This window comes from Rhipicephalus microplus, chromosome X, assembly GCF_043290135.1.
Source record: "Rhipicephalus microplus isolate Deutch F79 chromosome X, USDA_Rmic, whole genome shotgun sequence".
In the NCBI taxonomy this organism is placed as follows: domain Eukaryota; kingdom Metazoa; phylum Arthropoda; class Arachnida; order Ixodida; family Ixodidae; genus Rhipicephalus; species Rhipicephalus microplus.
Window position 1 is genome coordinate 63629018 of NC_134710.1, and position 21838 is coordinate 63650855.

At 46.2% G+C, this 21838-nt stretch overlaps 1 protein-coding gene and 1 long non-coding RNA gene across 2 annotated transcripts in view; one reads left to right on the forward strand and one right to left on the reverse strand.

Annotated features, from left to right (window-relative positions):
- LOC142775534 (uncharacterized) overlaps positions 1-21838 on the forward strand; it is a 91024-nt gene that overhangs the window by 14689 nt on the left and 54497 nt on the right. The gene's annotated exons all lie outside the window — the stretch shown is intronic.
- Positions 6529-7254, reverse strand: LOC119176711 (RNA-binding motif protein, X chromosome retrogene-like). Its single transcript, XM_037428069.2, has one exon. It carries the CDS (start codon positions 7177-7179, stop codon positions 6589-6591), a length of 591 nt encoding a protein of 196 aa, XP_037283966.1. The 5' UTR covers positions 7180-7254; the 3' UTR covers positions 6529-6588.

The window sequence follows — 21838 nt, forward strand, 5'->3', positions numbered from 1 at the left end:
TTATACATAGTGGCGTGGGCTCACAATTTTCTTGCAGACAGGAAATTTTACTGTTTCAAAAATGCGTTTTCATCATCTACTCATACGCAAACGAGGAGAGCACCGCAAAGCTCAGTGCTTTCCCCGGTGCTATTTAATTTACTAATGAGCACCATTCCAAGTAAACAGGACAGAACAACTTATGTTTATGCAGACGATATCGCGTTTTTTTTTGCAATGGCAGATAACATTCAGACCTTATATAAACAGCTACAGACTTACTTTAATATATTGGAGAGCTGGCTTGATGGCAACTGCTTTCTACTTAATCGGAGTAAATGTGCCCTTCTTGGAGCAATTTATCACACATCGCTTCACTGGCGACCTCATATTGAACACATCGCCGAAAAGGTGTGCGGTTCATTGGCATATTATGTAGGCTAAGCAACTACCGCATAGTTATGAGGAGAGACACACAGGTAATGATATATAGCATGTACGTTCGTCCCATTTTGGAATTTGATTGTGTACTTTTCTCTGGAGTTCCAGCTTACAAGTTGCGGCCTCTAGTTCTTCTGGAAAGAGAAGCTTTGCGCTTTTGCCTTGGCCTGCCTAAAAAACTTGCTAACAATGTGTTGTATTTTGAATCGAGGGTCCCTCCTCTTTCTTGTAGAATTCGCCTTCTGACTGTCCAGACATTTTCAAGAATTTATGAATCACCATTAGGCCATTAGGAAACAACCTTAATTTACACCCCGAAATCACTTTTCAGTGCTAGATGGCCGCGATTTCACACCCCAAAAATTATATTTATACAAAATTTACTGGAGCCTCTAAACGTACGTATATGCGACATCATGACGAGTCGTGATAATTCATACCCCGTGGAAATTGAAGTTGACGATATTTTTTTCTAATAACGCCAAACTACTTCCCCGTAATATTTTGGATGGTTTACTGCAAGATAACCTGTGCAGTATTACAACAAACGTTATTATTGCCACAGACGCATCGCAATGTGACGAAAAGTCAGGGGTTGGTATTTTCAGCCCGATTTTAGATTGGTTTTATTCTCTTCGGCTACCCGATTTTATACCCGTTTTTGTGGCTGAATTTCTGACTGTAGTGCTCGCCTTACGCAAGTTAGATACAGAAATTGCATCAGCTGTCATAATAACAGATTTTCTATCTCTCTGTGCGGCACTTTCTGTTGGTGCTGATAATGAAGTATAACAAAAGCGTTCCGTGCACTAGTGCCTGCGCATTTGAGAAACGTCCGATTAGTTTGGGTGCCTGGGCATAGATGCTTATTTCTAAATGAAATAGCCGATTTCTTAGCTAAGTCGTCAATTAGCGGACCGATTCTACCGCACTGTCTGTCATCCGCTTATGTGACTGCTACTCGATTCCGCAGACGTACGCATATGGAAGTCCCTAGATGTACAGCACTAACAAACTCTACCGAATTTCGCCATTTATTATATCCCTGGCGAAGAGACTTTTGCCGCACTCGTAAACAAGAAGTAGCTATCACAAGGCTGCGTTGCCGGGTACCAAATCTAAATATCTCTAAACACAGGTCTGCTGATGCACTTCCGCCACTTTGCGCGTTCTGTGATGAACTTGAAAAAATAGATCATTTTTTTACCTGCAGGCGGTTTAACACGTTACGAAAAATCCTTTTAGAAATACCTTCACGTGGTATTGATATGAATTTATCTGTGCCTGTCATTTTGTCTTTTGGAGCCTCCATTTCTCGGTTCTATATTGCGACAGTATGCGTGACCGTCTGGGATTATAATAATGAAACTAATAGGTTGACTAATTGATCTGCTTCATTATCCTAACGTGTCTGCAAAATTATATACGAATAAAAATCAGATTATTGCTCTATTCTAAGAATAAATTTGTTTCTTTATTTAAATATTTATATGCATTAAATCAAGCACCACGATTTCTTCGGTCATCTGTAATCTTTCTATTATATCTTCATTATTCTAAATCTGAACAATAATCTTTAAACTACTCGATTCTTGGCCGATCCCCCATAGTGGATATGTGCCACGGACAATAGGTGAACAAGAACAAGAACAAGAATCCTGGAGGGCAAGAGAGTTGGCAGTTCGAAGCGAATGAGGCAATATGAAAGCCGTAGCTGGGAGCTGAAGACGGGCAGTCGGGTGGTGAACCCGAGCCGTCTGGACTTCACCCGGCTCGGGCCTCCGGACAGTGAGTTCCAGAGACTGCGAGCTACCGCAACATTCGAGAGCAAAGCCTGCAGACTGCGGTGTGGGTGCAGCAACAGCAGTTGGGTCATGGGTCTGAGCCTTGTATCCAGTCGCCTCATCGGATGGATCTGGGCCATCACAGGCGTCACTGAGCGAGCCCCGTACCATTGCCGCTACCAGCGAGCGTCGATGCACGCCACCATTTAAGCAGCAACGTTTTGGTGAACTTACTGTTTTTCCTGCTCTGCCGAATCAGAGCGTCAGAGCTGCACCAGGTAGCTGTGACTTTCAGCTGACATTTTGGGGACATTAGATGTTCTTGTTTATTGAGATAACAATTATATGGACAGTCTAGGCTGAATTTTTTCGCCAGCGTTGCCGTCACTTGCCGCATATGTATACGTATTTATATATATGAAAATGCAAAAAAGAAAACTACTCCGCCGCGCGGAGTAGAACGCGGGACCTCTGCATCGAGGAAGCGAGGCGTTAACCACTAAGCCACCCCGGAGCACGTCGTTCACCTTTCAAATGGCAAGCTATTTATATTTACCACTTACGGCTGCTCAAGAGCATATAAGGGGGGGGGGGATTGTGTTCTTAGTATTACCAGCAAGATGACGCGTTGAGCGCGCGTCGCTACATCGCGCGGCGGCGCCCACTCTAATTTCCTACGTGTACTTTGCCCGTCTTAGAGAAGGGGAGCAACGCTACCTCGCGCGCCCTTGTCTCGCGGTGGCGAGGAGGGGAGGATCGTACATCTTGGCTAGCCTCGGGCTTTACCTGGAACAATTCTGCTGTAGTTACCGGGTGCACAAAGGTCACTGCAATCATTGCAGTCTCCATTTGCGAAAAGCGTGCGTTTCATGACACAGCGAAGTAACAAATAAGACGCTTATTCGCGTGCACCCGTACCTGTGCGTTTCGTGCGTCATTTGTGAGTGAGAAACGCGGGGCACGTTTCGATCTGCTTTCAATCTGCGCGTGACCTTTCAATTTGTCGCTATCACGTTCATTGCTTCGCCTTTGAGGCAAAAGCTGTGACTTTTTTGTTTTAAAGCCAACCTTTAGCTAAGTACTCATTTTCTTGTTGGTTGTGCTGAATTTTCGCCTTAGTTCTGAAGTAAATGCTTGGGTGTTGCTTGTTAAATGAACGGCTTTGTCGTTATTAGTAAACCTCTCAGAGGCTCATTCCAGGAGAAATAAATCAGCAGTAAGAACCTGCATCACAGTGTCCAATCTGATCAGTGAAAAGATTAAAAGAAAGTGGGCCCAATAGAGGGCGGAAGTAAACAAAAAGGATAGAAAGGCAGCTGCAATGTTTTGAAACAATCTCGATTCTCTGAGTAATAAGACAAGCATAGAACAGAGGTTTATAACTGCAGTTCCAGGGGTTAGACAAAGAGGAGATGATGCAATGAAATTTATAAGATTAATGACGACAGAAAAATTAAACACCAAGAAAACGCTGCGTGCATCATACTAGATGAAAATGGACCAATTAGCGCGGTGACTCTACTGAGATTGGGAAAGGGCAGACAAGATGGTTCCTAATAGCAGATCAACAGGCCCTGACGGCATTTAAAATACGCTAATAAAGAAACTAGGACAAAACTCTATGCAAACAGGCAGCGAGCGAAGCAATAATGGATGGTGAAGTCCCCAATGGATGGAAAATAAGCAGGGTGAGCATGATCTATGAATGAAAGGGGGCAAAGCTGATATAAACAACTACCGTTCAATAACAGTGAGGTTTGTTTCAGGTTGGTGATGCAGATAGTAAAGGAAAGACTACAGACACGGGTGGAGAGTTAGGCGGTGCTGAGAGAACTACAAAACGGGTTCTGTAAACGAACGAGGTTGGAAGACAATCTGTTTTCATTGATGCAGAGCATTGAAATAGCGAAAAAAGAACTCAGGTCTAGCGAAAAAAGAACTCAGGAATGGGAAGAACAGCTTCGCGGGCTTCGACAGGGATGTATCTTGTCACCTTTGTTATTTATGTTGTATCTACAGAAACTAGAAGCCAAATTAGAGGCGAGTCAACTCGGCTTCAGCCCCTTTTTTGCCAATTAAGCAAGGGAAACACGTTGAACAGTCATTGCCAGCATTATTATTTGCAGATGATATAGTACTAATAGCGGAGAGCAAGAAATATCAGCAGGGATTGAGAGACATCTGCGGTAATGAGAGATATAGGTTAAATTTAAAGTTCAGTATAGGAAAAAGCAGCGATCATGATACTTAATGATAACGAAGGCAGTGAGCATAAAATACAGGAAGTCAAGCTAGAAATAGTGGATAACTACAAATAGTTGGGCGTATGGATAAATAACGGGGCTGAGTACCTGAAAGAGCACGAAAGATACGTAATGATAAATTGTAACAGGAATCCAGCTGCGATAAAAAATAGGGCACTGTGGAACTGCAATAGGTATGATGTTGTGAGAGGGATTAGGGAAGGTGTCATGGTCCCGGGTTTGACGTTCGTCAATGCGGTCTTGCGCATGAGAACCTAGGCTCCAGCAAGATTGAAAAATAAACAACGTGGCATACGTAGACTTGCTTTGGGAGCACACGGGAACAACCCAAATCAGGGAGTACAAGGTGATATGTCATGGACATCATTCGAGGGAGGAGAAGCTAGTAGCAAGATAAAATTTTAGAAGCGATTGAGATAAATGGGGGAGGAGCGTTGAGCTAGTAAGGTTTTCAGCTAGTTGTACATGAAGAATGTCGATACAAAATGGAGGAAGCGAACCAGAAAATTGACGGGTAAATACTTAGAAAACAGCAGGGGGCCAAACCAAAAAGAACTATCAGTTAAGGAGAAGGTGAAAGAAACGGAGTAGGACATGTGGAGAATTGGCGTCATTAAGAAGTCCGCGCTAAAGATCTATGAAACTTTTAAGCAGGAAATTGTAAAGGAATGGATCTATGATAATACTCGGGATAAGGCCAGGACGAGAGTATTGCGAACCAAGACATATCGGGCCAAATACGAAGGGGTAGACATGGTATGCGGTGCATGTGGAGAGGTGGAGGAAACTGCCGAACACTTGATAATGTTCTGTAGAGGGCTCCACCCTGTAGTCCAAGATGATGGCTCGCAGTTTTTCAACGCATTTGGGTTTACGGACAGTGAAGGCAAAATAAACTTTAAAGGGTAGAAATAACCATAAGGAGGTTAACTGATTGGTGGCTACAATCAAGGCGCGAGTGAAATTCAATACTTCAACACATAGTGGTAGTACTTAACCTTATGGCTAGGTGGCGTGAGCTGCCACCCGATCTAAAGGGCACAGCCGGATACATCTATCCATCCATCCATCGTCGGTTTTTGATGGCCCGCACGATCACGTCCTCGAAGTTGATTTGAAAGAATGGGAAGGGAACAAGAAAGCGTGTCGTCGTGATTAACTCTCTCTCAGAAGGTCACCTCAAGAACGCATCACGGGGGATGGGTAGTGGGAGAGAGAAATGACTATGAAAGAGAAAGCTAAAGAGGAAGGTTTCAGTTCTTCCTCCATGGTTTCGGTAGTGTTTGGTCTGGCCGCGCGCGACCGCGCACCGTCTCCGAGACGGAAACAGAAAAAAAACCTAAGGCAGGCTGAGAAGGCGAGGATTGTCACTTCGTAGGCACTGAAGCACGTGACAGGTTCCTACGATGAGTGTTACGGACGGATACCGGTTATCTCAGAAGCCTGCCTGCTCTCAACTCTGTTGAAGAATGCCTTATAGATCTACGTCAGCCTTCAGGACGCTGCGTCATGCTCCCTTAAGGGCTGCAGAAATTATGTGTATCATCCTACCTCTAACCTCAACCACCACCACAATTTCAAAGCGTTAGGCAATGCATTCAAGCAAGAGGCCAGTATGGCATAAAGGAGCATGTGGTTTACATCATGATCGACGTCCCAACACTGTACAGTGCCGGTAACGGAACGTGTCCAAAAACGCTGGCTTCGACGTACACAACATACGCCGGCTCGTTAACAAACCTCCCTACGAAAATGGTATTGCCAAGAAACGTCCCGTACATCTCCGAGCAGGCTGCTCTGACATCATTCACTCTTTGGGTATATCGGTGATTTTTTTTGAAGGGGGGGGGTGATACTACAGCCATGCAACAAGATTTGCTTTGCCACTATGAGTATGTGTCATTGGAAGAAAGAAGAGGGGACAAAGAAAAAGAGAACTGGATGAGGTCATGTTTGTTGTAAACGGTTCGGCTCGACGTTCAGTGCTACGGTGGACCGAGCTTTTCCTTTATTGTTAAACATTATTATTTTTTTTGTGCAAGGGCTGGGTAGCTGGGTGCTGGTGCTGCTGCGTGCCGGTTGCTGGTGCCGCATAGCCTATTTTGGTGCCTCGACGAAGTTCATGGTCCCATGGGGCGACTCCCAAGACGCAGCCCCCAGCAGGCCTGGTGCGTAGGCTGGTATAGAGCGGAGTACGGGTTGGCCATCGCGGTCGTCGGCGCGTTGTCGGGGCCGTATCCTGGGACACACGGCATGGCGCAGACCGTGTACCAAGCCTGCATCGGTGGCGTCGTTTCTTGAGGACTGGGCGTAGCTGTTGACTCCGGGGCGCAGCACATCATTTTGCGTTCGAGGTCATCCTGCTTGTATGATGCCGCCGCGGCCCCGACGACGCCACCTCGGTGCAATCGCGGCCGGAAGGGTCCGATTCCGCGCGCCAATCTCGAATTTTTTCGAGCCCGCTCGACCCGAAGCAGCGCGCCCTTGACGATAGCACCATTCATCTCGCGCACCACCTCGTCTACGCACGACACGTTTTCGAACTCGACGAACGCGAAGCTCGGTGACTTCTGCGCCATCCACACCTCCTTGAGTTGTCCGTACTTGCCGAACTCGTGCTCCAGGTCGTCGCGGGTCATGGTGCTGTCAAGGCCTCCCACGAAGAGGAGTCCAGACAGTGAGCTGCTCCCTGGAGTGGTCGAGCTGTTCATGGTGACGGTGGAGGACAGTTTTGCAGGCTGCTCGCCAACGCCACGGTGTTCTTAAGGATGATGACGATCTTAACGACGAGCCGCTGCTTCTTCTCTTTCTACTCGGCCGATCCCCTGCATTGCATTCATACGCAATGCAGGGGATCGGCCGAGTAGTCGGTGAATTTTTGCAGCATTTTTTTAAAAGTACTACTATTATAAGCTAGAACTAGCTAATATAGCGCATTTAGGTACGAATCATTATTGATATTTCAAAAATGAAAAATTTAGCTAGATATTTTTAACCTGTTTGATAAATTTCTCAATAGCGAAGAAAACATTTCTGTGGCAGTAGCCCAGAATAGAGGCGCCGAAAGAAAGAGCACTTAATTCTGAAAATTCCAGACCCAAATTTCGAAGAGGAGGTATTATGAATTTTTGCCTGATTGACCTGAACCGCCGACAAAATAGAGAGTAATGACTAATAGTTTCTTCCTCATTACAAAAGAGACACTATCATCGTTCGACCAGCTCTATGCAGGTAAGAATTCGAGGAGGTGACGCGGCAGCGAAATTTGGTTATAACCACTTCCATTCCTCTCGACGATAGGTCATTGCGCCAGTGAAATAAAAGATCTCTATATTCTGGAGAAGCTAAGACAAGGTCTGATGAGCTTTTTTCTGATTGTTAGTGGGCGGAATCTTGCACTTGTGAGGTATGCTGTTAGCGGGAAACCCCTTATGATCGGCGCCGAAAGCGCCGCCTTTGCTAAGGAATCAGCGCTTTTGTTTCAAAACAAGCCTCTGTGGCGTGGTGCCCAAAATAAATATAAACATCGAAGGTGAGCGGTAACTACTACATCAAATAGCTTTAGTAAAGGCGTTTCACCACATGCGGGAAGAAAAGAGCATCCAGAAAATGAGTCGGTGATAAAAGCAGCAACTGTAAATGAAGTGCATAACATTCACAAAACTAATATGGCCGTAAATTGAGCTGTAAAAACAAGAATAAAGTCAGGCAGCCGTAATGAAAAAGACCACTCAAGTTTAGTGTGAAATTTTCCAATCCCAGCGTTTTTCTCTCATTGCAAAGAGTCCGTGTCAATAACCACATTCAACAATGGTTTGGCAGATTGTTCAAGTGCTAACGATGATAATGATGACGACGATGATGATGATGATGATGTCTTAAATATGGTTCATGTCTACTCTGGGGGATCAGTCAAGAACTGATTACATGAGTTAGACATTTTCAATATTGAATATTCATGAGAAAAGTAATGTACGCGTAAAATGAAGAGTGCAATAAAAGGTTTTCTCCTGTTCGCACTGGACACTATAGTTATTATCTTGACTACAAATTAACGTGCTTGAAAAGAATTTATACTAATAAGAATCATAGTTGAAAAAAAGAACTTTATGTTAAACTATATATAGCTGCACTAATAAAACACAATTAGTAAGTTCAAATATCATTCCTTTTGTTTCGTGCAGGTAAGCACAAACAGCCTCAAAAACGTTCTTGTGGCTTACGCCCAAAGGTGAATCACCGAAGATACTTATATTGTCAATTGATAAGTTCAGCCCCAGCTTAGAGAACGAAATAACAAGCGTTTTTCTTAGTTATCTGTACTGGTGACGTGATAAAAGATAATGTTCTATTGTTTCAGGGTCTAAACAAAAGTGGCATAGAGGAGATATCACCAGACCAGCTCTGTCTCAATACAAATTTTGCGAGGGGACACGACAACGTAATCTAGTTAATGCGACTTCGGTCAAGAATCTTGTTCTTCTTCTTCTTGTTCACCTATTAACTGTGGCACATGGACGTCAGATTCTGCCTAGGCAGCGCTACGAAAAACGCCTAGAGTGCCTCGATGCCATCGATGCACCCGAAAAATGCCGCCACTATCACCGCGCCTGCCATCAATGGGTAGAGAGCCGTCCGCAAGCGAACGTGCATATGCCCCCCTCCTTCGTTCGTCTTTAGGCGCGGTTTACAGAAAATCGAGGGCCTGGCAAGCTTCTTCCTTCAATTCAACCTCGCTTCTGAAAAGTAGGAAGCTCATCGAAACGAAAAGCAGGCGCATTGCAAAAGATGTTTCAGTTCTTTCGGCGTGCTGCAACTGGCAATTTAACTGCAAGCGAGCATTGCATGACATTGAGATCGAGGCATGCACTCCAACGTGCGTTCTGTAACGCCTATAGATGCGCTAAATCTGGGCATACACATGATGACAAAGCGTTGAAGTGTGTACAAAAGCAATTTAACGATCAGTGGTACGAAAGCCGCTTTATCCAGCACGAATGCCACTGGTGATTTTCGCTTTTGCAGTTGCTTTCTCCATCGATCTCTCGCTTACTGTGCGTTGCACTGTTTTAATACGCATGCTAGAATGTTCTGTTGACGATTGTATTCCATTTGTATATACTGCAAATGGAGATACATGCATGTTCACCTTATCGGTATAATGAAAGGAAGAACCAATGCCTCCGAAATAGCTTCGAAAATCGCGGAGACATACGAAAAAAAAAAAAAACCCTGATTGTAGTCGCGAATATTTTGTGATTTAGCTGTATGATGCATGTGCTCGCATTTCCTAGTTAAAGCCAGGACTTAGAGCCTTCAAAGCCCTACGTGCGTAATGCTGTGTAATGGTGGTAACTTCAGATTATCAGTGGTCGCAGCGTGCACGATGTTTATCACGTGCGTCACCTGTCTAATGTTGCACGACGCGCACCGTTGCGAGAGGTCCTGTTAAGCTTCATAATTAAAGTAACCATGGTGCTCCGTCAAAGCTACTGAAAATAATAGCAGGAGACCTTCACTATCACACTCTCATGCGAACAGGTGTAGAGAAAGGGAGCAATTCTCTTACTCAAAACCTTCGCGATTGCCTGTATCAGGCGCTCTAGCTATTCTACTTCGCGAAAACTGCAGAAATCAGTGAAACTAAAGTCCTTTACGTCGGTGGCAATTGACAACGCAGCAGTAGCGTCGACTGGGGTCTCTTTGCGTAGAGCGCGAAGCTGTTGCACCTGCTCTTGTTTTCACTGTCTTACTGGCGAGTGAACCAGCAAGCACTTCATGGCGATTCGGTGACGCGTCCGACTAGTGAAGGAAAATTCGTGACTTTTTTTTAGTGTTCAGTACGTAAATAACCTAATATTTACCTAAATCATTGATTCGTAGGCTGTACTTGCACCTGGTTGCGAAGCAAACTGTGCAAGAGAGTTGGGCTTTGCACTACTCAAAAATGCGTCGACAGGTGGCGCTGCATGGCCACTAAGGTTGTTCAGAGCACCTCTGGGTTCGGGGCACAGTAGGTGGAAAGGAAACGTGGCTAGGGGTAGCCTACTTGTGGACGGGGAATAACTGCAGAGAAAAGAATCAGGAGATAGTGGATTGCATGAGTGCGGATATTAAGGAATTTGGTAATGGGGCCGAAATCATCCTTCTAGGGGACATGAATGCCCACATACATGACCTTGACGGATATTCAGACACCAATGGGAAGTTATTACTAGATCTTTGCGAGCAACATAGTCTGGAGATAGTTAACACGGGGCCTAAATGTGACGGCCAGATCACATGGGAAGTCGGAAACAAGCAATCAAGTATTGATTATTGTCTCATGACTGAAGGAATTTACCACAAACTGACAGAAATGAGGATAGACGAGGAAGGCATTAACAGCTTGGGTAGTGATCATAAACGAATAACATTACAAATGGGATACGAAACTAAAAATATGAGCATGGAATCAAAGTCTGGCAGCTCGTATTTAAATGACAAACAAATAATAAATATAGCCGCAAGAGTCGAGGAAGAAGTAGGCGAAATACCAGGCAAGGACTGGGAGTATAGTGAGCTGTTACATCTAATGACGAAGGAGATAGGGAAAGAGAAGAAAACTGTTTGCTGGAAAGGAAAAAGGAAGCCAAAAAGTTGGTGGAACAAGGAAATCCGGGAGGCGATCGAGAAGCGACGCGAAGCATCACGGGAGCATAGAAAGGCAAAAAAGGAAAAGCGGCCGCAGGACGAAGTCAAAAAAATATGGGAAATATATTTAGAGAAAAAATCCCTTGTACAGAAATTGGTAGAGGCAAAAATTAAAGGTGAAAGTGAACGCTGGATGACAGAGATACACGAAAAAAAGGAGGCCGCGCCTAGGATTTTTTGGAGCCACATAAAGGCGCTAGGTAGGAAGTCTGTCACAACGCAACAACATATTCTAGATGAAAGAGGAAATCAATTGGAAGGGTACGAAGCGCTAGGTTACATCCAAAAGGTAACAGCCGATTCGTTTCAAAAGAGCGTCCAGGGGATCTCCCCGGTGAGTAAAAGTGTGGCGGAGAAAGCAACAGAGGAAGAGCTAGTACTTGATAATTTCAACTGGAAAAAGGCTGAAGGAAAAATTCCAAAGCGCACTGCCGCGGGTTTAGATGGGATTCCCGTTAGCCTCATTAACGAACTAGGACATAACACTAAAGAAGCATTGTTAAAAGCAGTAGAAAAAAGCTTAAAGGACGGACAAATACCGGACAGTTGGCGACAAAGTAGAATGAACTTAATCTATAAAGGCAAGGGAGAAAAGGACAAGATTCGCTCGTATAGACCACTAACCATTACATCGGTACTATACAGGATGGCGATGCAAGCAGTAAAAATGAAAATAGAAACATGGGCCGAACATAACAATATTTTGGGAGAACTTCAGAACGGATTTCGAGTCGACAGGCGGTTAGACGATAACCTGTTTGTTCTCACTCAGTGTATAGAAATATCTAAAATAGAGAATAGGCCCTTGTACGTGGCTTTTCTAGACATCACTGGGGCATACGACAACGTTAATCAGGAAATTTTGTGGAATATATTGAAAGGAATGGGCATGGGCGACGACTGTATACAGCTTTTGAGGGAGATATACCGAGAAAATACAGTTTGCATAGAGTGGGAAGGAATGCGTAGCAAAGAGAACGTTGAGGTTAGCAGGGGTCTGAGACAGGGATGTCCTTTGTCCCCGCTGTTATTCATGCTGTACATGGTGAGTATGGAAAAAGCGCTAGAAGGTAGCAACATTGGTTTTAATCTGTCACACAAACAGGGCGGCATGATGATTGAGCAGAAGCTTCCAGGTTTATTTTATGCGGACGATATCGTCTTATTTGCGGACAGTCGAGATGATATACAGCAGCTGGCGAATATATGCGGAAGGGAAGGTGAAGCTCTTGGACTAGGATTCAGTGTAACGAAGTGTGGATTGATGGTATTCAATGATCCCTGTGATCAGACGGTGTCCATACAAGGCCAAGAAATACCGAGAGTAAGTGAATACAAGTACCTTGGAGTATGGGTAAATGAGAGTGATAGATACATGGAGGTACAGGAAAAAGCCTCGGCAGCAAAAGGAAAGAGGAGTGCGGCAATAATGAAGCACAGAGCGTTGTGGGGATACAATAGGTATGAGGTGCTTCGAGGTCTGTGGAAGGGTGTAATGGTTCCAGGGCTTACTTTTGGGAACTCAGTGGTGTGCATGAGGGCAGAGGTGCAAGCGGGAATGGATGTAAATCAAAGGACTGTGGGACGCCTCGCGTTGGGTGCTCACGGGAAGACGACAAACGAGGCTGTAAAGGGCGATATGGGGTGGGCAGGTTTTGAGGCGAGGGAAGCGCAGAGCAAAATAAGGTTCGAAGAAAGGCTAAGAAATATGAAGGAGAGTAGATGGGCAGAGAAGGTGTTCCGTTATTTGTATAGGAAGAGCGTGGACACACAGTGGAGAAAAAGAACTAGAAGACTCACTAGTAAGTATACGGCTGGTATTGTAAGCCATATGTCAACAAAGAGCGTTAAGGGAAAAGTCAGGGAGGCGGAGAGGATTTACTGGATGGCAGCTATGGAGAAAAAACCGGCTTTGAGTAACTACCGAAAGGGCAAAAATGAAATAAGGAGGGAGGCATTTTACGATAATTCAAGGGGAAGCGCTTTACTGTTTGAAGCGAGATCGGGTTGCCTTAGAACGCGTAGTTATAAAGCAAGATTCAGTAAAGAAGAAGAACAATGCACATGCTGCGGGAAAGATAAGGAAACGGCGGAGCATGTTCTGATTGAATGTGGAGATATCCACCCAGGTGTACGTTTGGGCACGAGCCTACAGGAAGCCTTGGGTTTTAGGGACAACAATGGAAAGCTGAACACACCCGCGATTGAAATAAGTAAGAGACGGTTAGAGTATTGGTGGCAGAAAATTAGAGAGAAAGGACAAAAATAAATATTGGAAAAATAAAATATGGACAGTGTGCCGTAAATGGCAGAGAACTTAAGCTGAAAATTTACCTTTTTTTCCATTAAGATAGAATTTATCGAAGTAGAGGCATTAGGCCAACATAAAAAAAAGAAAAAATGTTTTTTTTTGTCGAGCCTGGTGGCATACCTGTCACCACCCCGTTATAAAGGGGACGCTCATAGCATCCATCCATCCATCCGGTTGGTGGTGGCGGCTGGTGCAGGAGCAACACGCAACGTGAAATACGTTTTCCTTTTACTTGTTTTGTTTTCGCTCGTTGTGCTGTTATAGGGGTTGAAATAACTGTTATAAATATAAACACCATTTTTTGTTTTCCGTAATCAACCTTCGGTAACTTGTGTTGCGGGTACTGTGGGTGTGGGCCACGGATAACGTTGCAGTGACGTTGACCACGTGAACGGGGTAAGCGGAAGTTTTTAAGAAGTTTGGTGCGCACGGTTAGTTGTAAGACCCGAATACGAAGTGTATGGTATAGGCGGCAGCTTCAAACAGTTGCTGAGGTAGGAGAGTTAGTGGAAGCAGCTGGATAGCAGGTTGAACTTAGGGCTGTCGAGCATTTGGTTCGATAATCGGGCGGGCGATGTCTAAGGAGGCTAAAAAAAACCACGGCCGAGAGTGAGGAGGTACAGTGCGAACAATGCAAGCGCTGGTGCTACCTAGACGAGAGAGTCTTCATGAGTTTGGCCGACGCGGAAAAAGCGAGCTTCATGGGCAGGCTGTGCGAGGCACTGAAGGCAGCAGTGCGGCGCATGGAGGATAGCATTGAGGGGCTGCAGGGGGAGCTGAGGGTGGAACTCAAGAAACAGCTCGAAGCGTCGCGTGAGTGGGTGAAGGCTACCGCCCACCTATTAGAGCAAATGAAAGGCGATTTAGAAAAGAACGGGAAGGGCGGACCGAGCTCGAGCAGCGGGTAAAGGAGCTAATTGCGCTTTGCCCCGGATCCGAGCGTTGTGCGAAGGAAGGCGTGGGTAGCGGAGAAGGCGACAGGCGGTAAAGAAGAGGCGATAAGGGAGGTCAGGGGGCCGCAGTGTCTAGTCACAGCATGAAGGCTCTGAGAACATACAGCTGTGTGGGGCAGCAGTCTTCGAGTAGGGCAGTAACAGGACATATTGCAGAGAGAGAAACAGGTGAAGCGAACAGGGGTGCCATCGCAAACAGGAAGCCATCGATTGGTGAGTAGAAGAGTCCTATTGGTGGGGGACTCTAACGTGGCCAGGGTTAGGAATGGTGTCTTCATGACAGTGAAGAAAGATGGGAGAGTGAGGGTGGAGTTCAGTGAGGGAAGTGCATGGTGGATGCACTGGCCAAAGCTCAGGAGGTTGTAGAGGACAGCATGGAGGGCGAAAATCTCGTCATTATTCATGCTGGTCTTAATGATGTGCTGAAGGGAAAGACTAAGAACCTTCAGAGACACTTCGAGGGTGGGATGCGTAAACTCCGAGATGCCTCTGGGGGTGCGCATGTGACCATAAGCACAGTCCCAGTGGTCTGGTGGCAGTCTCGTGGTATTGAAAGGAGGGTAGTGGAGGCCATCTGTGTGATCAGGGGTATGAGCCGGCAACTAGGATACAGCATAATGGAGGTGAACCAAGACGTGTACGAGCCCCGTGCTCACCCCTTTGCACAAAATGGCATTCATTACAGCGGTGCGACGGGCAGGAGGGTTGGTAATAAAATGGGTCGTCAAGCCACAGCATTTTTAGGGGGACCCAGAACCCTGAAGCCAACGGTGTAGCCGAAGACGATTCTAAAGGGGTGCCAATATTCAAGCCACATGGGGTCCCTGAAAGAAAAATTCGACGTAAGCACAAGGGCCGAGCTAAATTAGACATAGGCTATATTCACATGCAGGGTGGCAGGAATAGGTTGAAGTGGGAAGAGATAGAAGAGCAGTTAAGGCAGGAGGAGCTGATGGTATATGGGGTTGTGGAGACACATCGTCGGGACATGGAGCAACCACCTTGCAATCCGGACTACGTATGGGGATTTTTCAATAGAACAGAAGGCAGCAAAAAAAAGGGGATGGAATTGGGGCATTCGTACGCAATAGTATGGGCTGGCGAAGAGACAAGCAGTAGTGCAAGGAACATTTATGGCTAAAAGGGAAAGTGGCAGGGCAAATGACACTCCTTGGTTTGGTGTACTTGTGGACGGGAGCAAACGCCAGAGAGGAAAACCAGGCAATGGTAGAGTGTATATCAAAGGACATTCAGGAGTGAGGCGGAGATTGCGAGATAATTATAATAGGACATATGAATGCGCACATAGAAGATATAGATGGGTATACTGACCCAACCGGCAAAATGATCATGGATATGTGGGAAAGGCGTGATTTGATCATTTGCAACAGAACTGAGAAGTGTGAAGGGTAAATGACGTGGAAGGTAGGAAAGCTGCAGTCGACGATAGATTATGCACGGATGTCTCAAAGGATGCATGATAGGCTCAGGGGAATGCACATAAGTGAATGTGGCTCTAGAAGTCTGGGGAGAGATCACAATTGTATAGAGCTAAGTTTTGAAAGAGCAATGAAAGTGGGAAGGAGACCAGATGATCAACAAGAAGAAAATTTTTGTTCAGAAAGGCAAATAGAAATAGCTACTAAACAAATCGAGAAAGTAATCACTGAGGATAATAAAGCAGTGTGCACGTACACAAGTATAATTTTACTGTTTCAGCTAGAGCTTGCCAAGGCACGTGATAAGACCCCGGAAAAGGAGACACAAACCCAATAGTTGGTGGGATGAGCAAGTTAAGAGAACCATAGCCATACGTCAGGAAGCCACTAGAGAACATAGACATGCTAAGCAGCGGGGTTAACCGACAGATGTTGAAAGACAAGGGGATTTTTTCTAAGCTCTAGGAGGGAAACACCCCTTCTTATCAATGAAAAGATTAGAAAAAAGGGGGCTCAGTGACTGGTAGAAGTACATAAAATGGATAAAAAGGCAGCTACAAAATTTTGGAACCATCCGAACTCCCTAAGAAATGAGACAAGCCTAAAGCAGAGGTTCATAACTACAGCTGAAGGTGTTAGGTCAGTAACGTATGCTGTCGGGCTAGTTGGTGTGTAGCTGTGTAAAACATCATTGGTGCAAACTTGAAGGCAGACGAAAGAAGAGACATGGAAAAGCGCACACTCGCAACTGGCTTTAAATAAACCAAACCGCATGTTCTGAAACCCTCACACATGCGTACCACACGAAAAGTTCAAAAAACTATAATCACAAACCTTTCAGATAAAGAAGCAAATTCATTATTATAAAATGGCAGCGATGGAACACTGATAGGTGGATCACCAAATTGTCTCATATACATTGCCTCGGCCGATTCACGTGTGACTTAGTCTTGGCTTCTTCGCGAGATTCTCGTGCACTTCAGTAGCGGTTGACACGACCACTCCTTACAATGATACGGCGAATGCGAACCCGTGCCGCTTCTCACTGACAGCGCATATGTTCCCTTAAGCGATCATTTATACATCGGCCTGGCTGGCCAATGTACACCTTGCCACAACTGAGCAGGATCAAGTAGATAACAGCTACCAAACAATTCAAAAACTTTCTTTCGTGCTTCTTCACACAATCAATACTTGGTAGGCCACACGAACGGGCACAAAGACGTGAAAGCCTCTGAAGTGCCGAGAACACGACAGGGACCTCAAAACGAGAGTCGACGTTCTTCTACGAATGAGCCACTCTGTGTACATACGGAATAACTACAGGGCGCGTCTGTGTTTTTTCTTTTGTGCCTGAATTGATGGTGACGTCATGTCGTAATTTTCTCAATAAAGGTTGACATACTGACGTTAACACCAACGAAGGAAAACCACAGACGCGAGCCTGGATATTTGCACCCTAAAACTTTCCTCAAAAACGTGGTGGCAAGACCTGGTAAGAGGCGACTTTATGTTGTCCCACCTGCCTTGTATAGGTTTCGCTGGCCTCGTCAAGCTGTCCATAAACAGCTTTTAGCCAGTGAACCTCTCCAGAACCTGTTTCTTTCTGGGAAATAAATGATTTAATTTGATTTGATTTGTATTCTATATGACTGCCTTGATGTACTTGTGAAAATTTGTGTTCTCAATTTAAGAGTTTTGTGTCCCACATGTAGCTCTTGATGTAGAGTGGCCGAAATTTGGGTAGACACGGAGTTATGTATATATTGTACTACATTGTGTCTGGTGTTCTGTAGGGTAACCGATGGCACTTGCTTGTGTCGTGTGTTGTCTGTTGTCGAATCATTCTTGACAAGTTGCAGAACCATCGCCAAGTGCTGAAACTGAAAATCGCCAGAAGAAACAAGCGAAGCTAGTCGACAAGTTTTGGCGACAAGCCAGTGGAGCTGGGATCCGTCCTCAAGAATGAGATCATTTCACGGGACGGAGCCTGATGCCACATCCTCCCCATGGCCCTGGAGGCGAATGAGCGCACCCGACATCTGAGCCACGGGGAATCAGCTTGTCTTTCCAGCGCATTGTCTGGCGGCGAGGGTGCTGTTATGCCTGGGAGTCCTGACCGAACGTCATTGCTTCTGCAAAGGCAACCAGTGTCAAGGCCAGAGAGCAAGCCCGCCTGACGCCATAACCTCAACGACGTCATCTCTAGCCTGGCGGCGCCGGTGCGTCTTGACGCACGGCGAGCTCCCTCAACCCTTGGGCCCGACTGCAGCCCGATGATGCAGTCGACGCCAACTAGTCTGGCGAGTCTTATGCAACGCGCGGCAATACCATTCGCTCATGAATGCAACCTAGTGGCGGTTCCCGATTGGAGGATTCTGACGCCACGGCCAGCGGCGGTTCTGATGCGTCGTTGCTGACGTGAATGTTCACCTGGGGCCCATAAAAGAAGCCAAGCGGTGAGTCTCCAAGCAGCCGACCTATGCGTCAGAGAGAAGTCTAGTGGCTAAGGAACTCGGCTGCTGACTCGCAGGTCGCGGGATCGAATCCCGGCTGCAGCGGCTGCATTTCCGATGGAGGCGGAAATGTTGCAGGCCCATGTGCTCAGATTTGGGCACATGGTAAAGAACCCCAGGTGGTCTAAATTTCCGGAGCCCTCCACTACGTCGTCTCTCATAATCATATGGTGATGGTGGTTTCGGGACGTTAAACCTTACATTACAACAACAACAGACAGCGTTAGAGCGTCTGAAGACATCTCCGCTCTTCGAGTCCCTAGGCTATCGGCCCCACTGCCGAGTATGTAACGCGTCCATTTTATGCAGTACACAAATCTTGCCTTAACTAATCGTCGTCTTTGCCGCTCGTCTATCAGCTCGGCACAGAAGCAGCCGCGAGTTGAGAAACGCGCTACCGAGCAGCCTTGGTGGCCCGTGACTTCGGCGCACTACTCAAAAGTGTCGGTGGCGGCTCAAGTTGTAACAACGTGCCTCTTTTTGGCACAGAATGCCTTAGGTCATGAAATGCATAACATTCGCATGTGATTCATGGCCCAGCCTAGGCCTTTTGATGAGTGGAGCCGAGTCAAGTGCAAGAATGCCAAGTTATGTCACATTTATTTCGAAATTGCATTCCAGACAAAGCGGGAATTCAGCCTTATCAAACCTTTCTGATCCCACAAACTCTTGCTGTTAAAAGTACTCACAGGATTTTCCATATGATCATCCACTACAAAGCACAGGGCACCATTGATAATCATATTCAACAACTAATATCCTCTTGCAGGTACGGGCCGGACCTGGTCATGAACACGCGCGCCCTGCAGGTTTAGTAGAACCATGGGCGTGGGCCGGTCTGGGCTCGCGCTTCATAAAGCGGGCTGGGGCCATGCCGGGGCCGCACCGAAAGGTCAGGCCCATGCAGTGCTCTATGTGAATACTTTCTAGTTCGACTACTGCAGGAGCAGGCTCTGTTAAGAGGCCGTGTTCAGCTCATCTGGAAATCTAACATGAAAACTTACATCTTTTAAAAATAGAGAGTATTGATGTCTATGAAAAAGGTGTTCCTTACTGATTAACATTAACGAATGAAGTGGAATGCGTTCAGTTAATGCTAAAGGGAGATGCATTTTTTTGTATTAGCGTCAAGTTGAGTGCATTGAATAAGATATGAGACACGCTAAGTGGCTTACCACATGCATTTCTGAGTGAATCACAACGGTGCAAGTTATGTGTGCATACTGCATGTGTGACCTATCCTAAGTAAGCAGAGTATGACTTCTGTACCGCGTGACCTTGATAATATAGCCAATTAGCAAGGCGCGGCTAGACAACACGTAAGTTATTTGAAGTTTCTTTATCCTATGCAAGCGCTGCCAGCAAGCTCTGAGCGTCCTCTTTAGGAGGGACTTCAAGTCTATCACCGAGACTGCCACGAATTGGTTGGTAGCGTCTGCATGAGCAGACGAGGCAAGCTGGACCCTGACAGCCACGGCGTGTTACCCTGACAGCCACGACGTGCTGCTCGAACGCATAAATACAGCGTAACAAGCACATTATTCTTTGAATTCAATAAGGTTTTAAAGACCTCACAACGCTTAAAGAATCATCCATAACACACAAAACAAAATAAACGAGAGAAACGAACCTAGGCTCGGTTGGCTGCCGTACACGTGGCGGAGAGGAAAGGGGGAGTAATACATAAAATAGACAGGAAATAAAAAAGAAATGAACAGTTAGTGAGAACAAACAAAACTCGCGGTGTTGATTATTACGCGCATAAATTGCGCACCCCTGATATTATTCTCGGTTTCCTAAAAAGAAATATTTGATCGAATATTTCGCGGTCCCCGACCCACTCGAGATAGCTCGCCGGCGCGCGCACAAAGAGACTTGGGACCTTTCGATGCTTCGGCCGGGTGCACGCCTCGCATGCCGACAAGCGCAATGAAAAGGGCTGCGTGTGCGAAGTTAGAATACCGTACCCGAACAGAAATCTGTTGAGGGGTTGCCGGAACTGCTCGAGAGTTTGCCTCCCCCTATCTAGCAATCACTACGCTCACAAAAAGGGCGAGAATGCACGCTCACTTTGCGGCACGGACGACTTTATGCATCGCAGATGTGCAAGCACCTGTCGCGCCAACTATTCCCCTTGTTCTCAGAGTACGCGCTGTAACGCACACTTGGTCGATTTCAGATATTTATAGGTTTCGCCATCCGGCCAACGCATTTTGACGGTTGCCTTACGATGTGCTACGTTAATTATATACACGACGAAATTGAAGCTCGCGGTTGTGAATTTCACCAAAGAAAACGGGAAGCGTGCCGCCGCAAAGCACTTCTAGGTGACGTACTTCAACGTAACAATCGGCGTGATCGGTACGCGAGAAAGTAGAATAGTGCGCTCTTGCTAAAGCAACTTTCCTGTCATTAAAGCAGGATTTTTTCAGTTATGTGCGGATGATTAGTTTTTTTGGTATCACCGTGTCGTGAGACCTAGTTTCTCCCAGCATTTTCGAAAAGAGCTTCAAGAAAATAGGGCGTTCAAATGCTCTCACGGAACCGAGGACGGTATACGTTTCGGGAAGGTGTGGCAGCGGACGCGACGATTATTTCCAATCGGACTTCGCGATCAGTGATTCCTGCTAGACCGTGCGTGACCGGATCCGACTGGTGAGAGTACGCGCTAAATATTTACTCTTTGTTTGTGTCCCAATTTAGTTTATTTTTTAAACGTATATACTGCGCGCGTGATTGTGACACAATAGAGAGTTTTAGTACTGCGTACGCTGCGTACGTGGCGGCGTTGCGTACGTAAGGACGCCACGTTCTGCGTAGTGCGCATGCGCAGACCGCAACGCGCACGTATCGCGTTACGTACGCAGCCGCTACGTACGCACGCATGAGATGCGTGCGTGCGTACGTATGAGCTGATCGCGCCGCTCTCGAACAAGTTCGCGACAGCGCGAGGTTTCGTTTTGCAAAATGGCGGCATCGAAGGCAAGCACCGACCGGCTCTGTGGCTTAAAATATGGCCATAATCTGGCTATAACACTTGGATTGGCTCACATTGGCTATCAACAACACGTACTTCTATTTTGATCTACCAGATGGCGCAACACGCTTCACGCTCGTTACGTACGCGGGTACTACGGTGTACTAAAAGCCGATTAGGGACAAATGACGCCACGTAACGCAAGGCGCTTGCGTGATGCGTACGTAGCACCATTCCACAGTACTAAAACTCTCTATTATTTTGTATGCGCTCGCGAAATCCCCGCGCAATTTGCGCAGTTCCTTTCGGGGGCCCAAAATCGCGAAAAAAGGTGCGCAAAGCATGCGAGTAAAGACGCTCGTGAAGTATGGTCGACTTGATTGATTGATTGATTGATATGTGGGTTTTAACGTCCCCAAACCACCATATGATTATGAGAGACGCCGTAGTGGAGATCTCCGGAAATTTCGACAACTTGGGG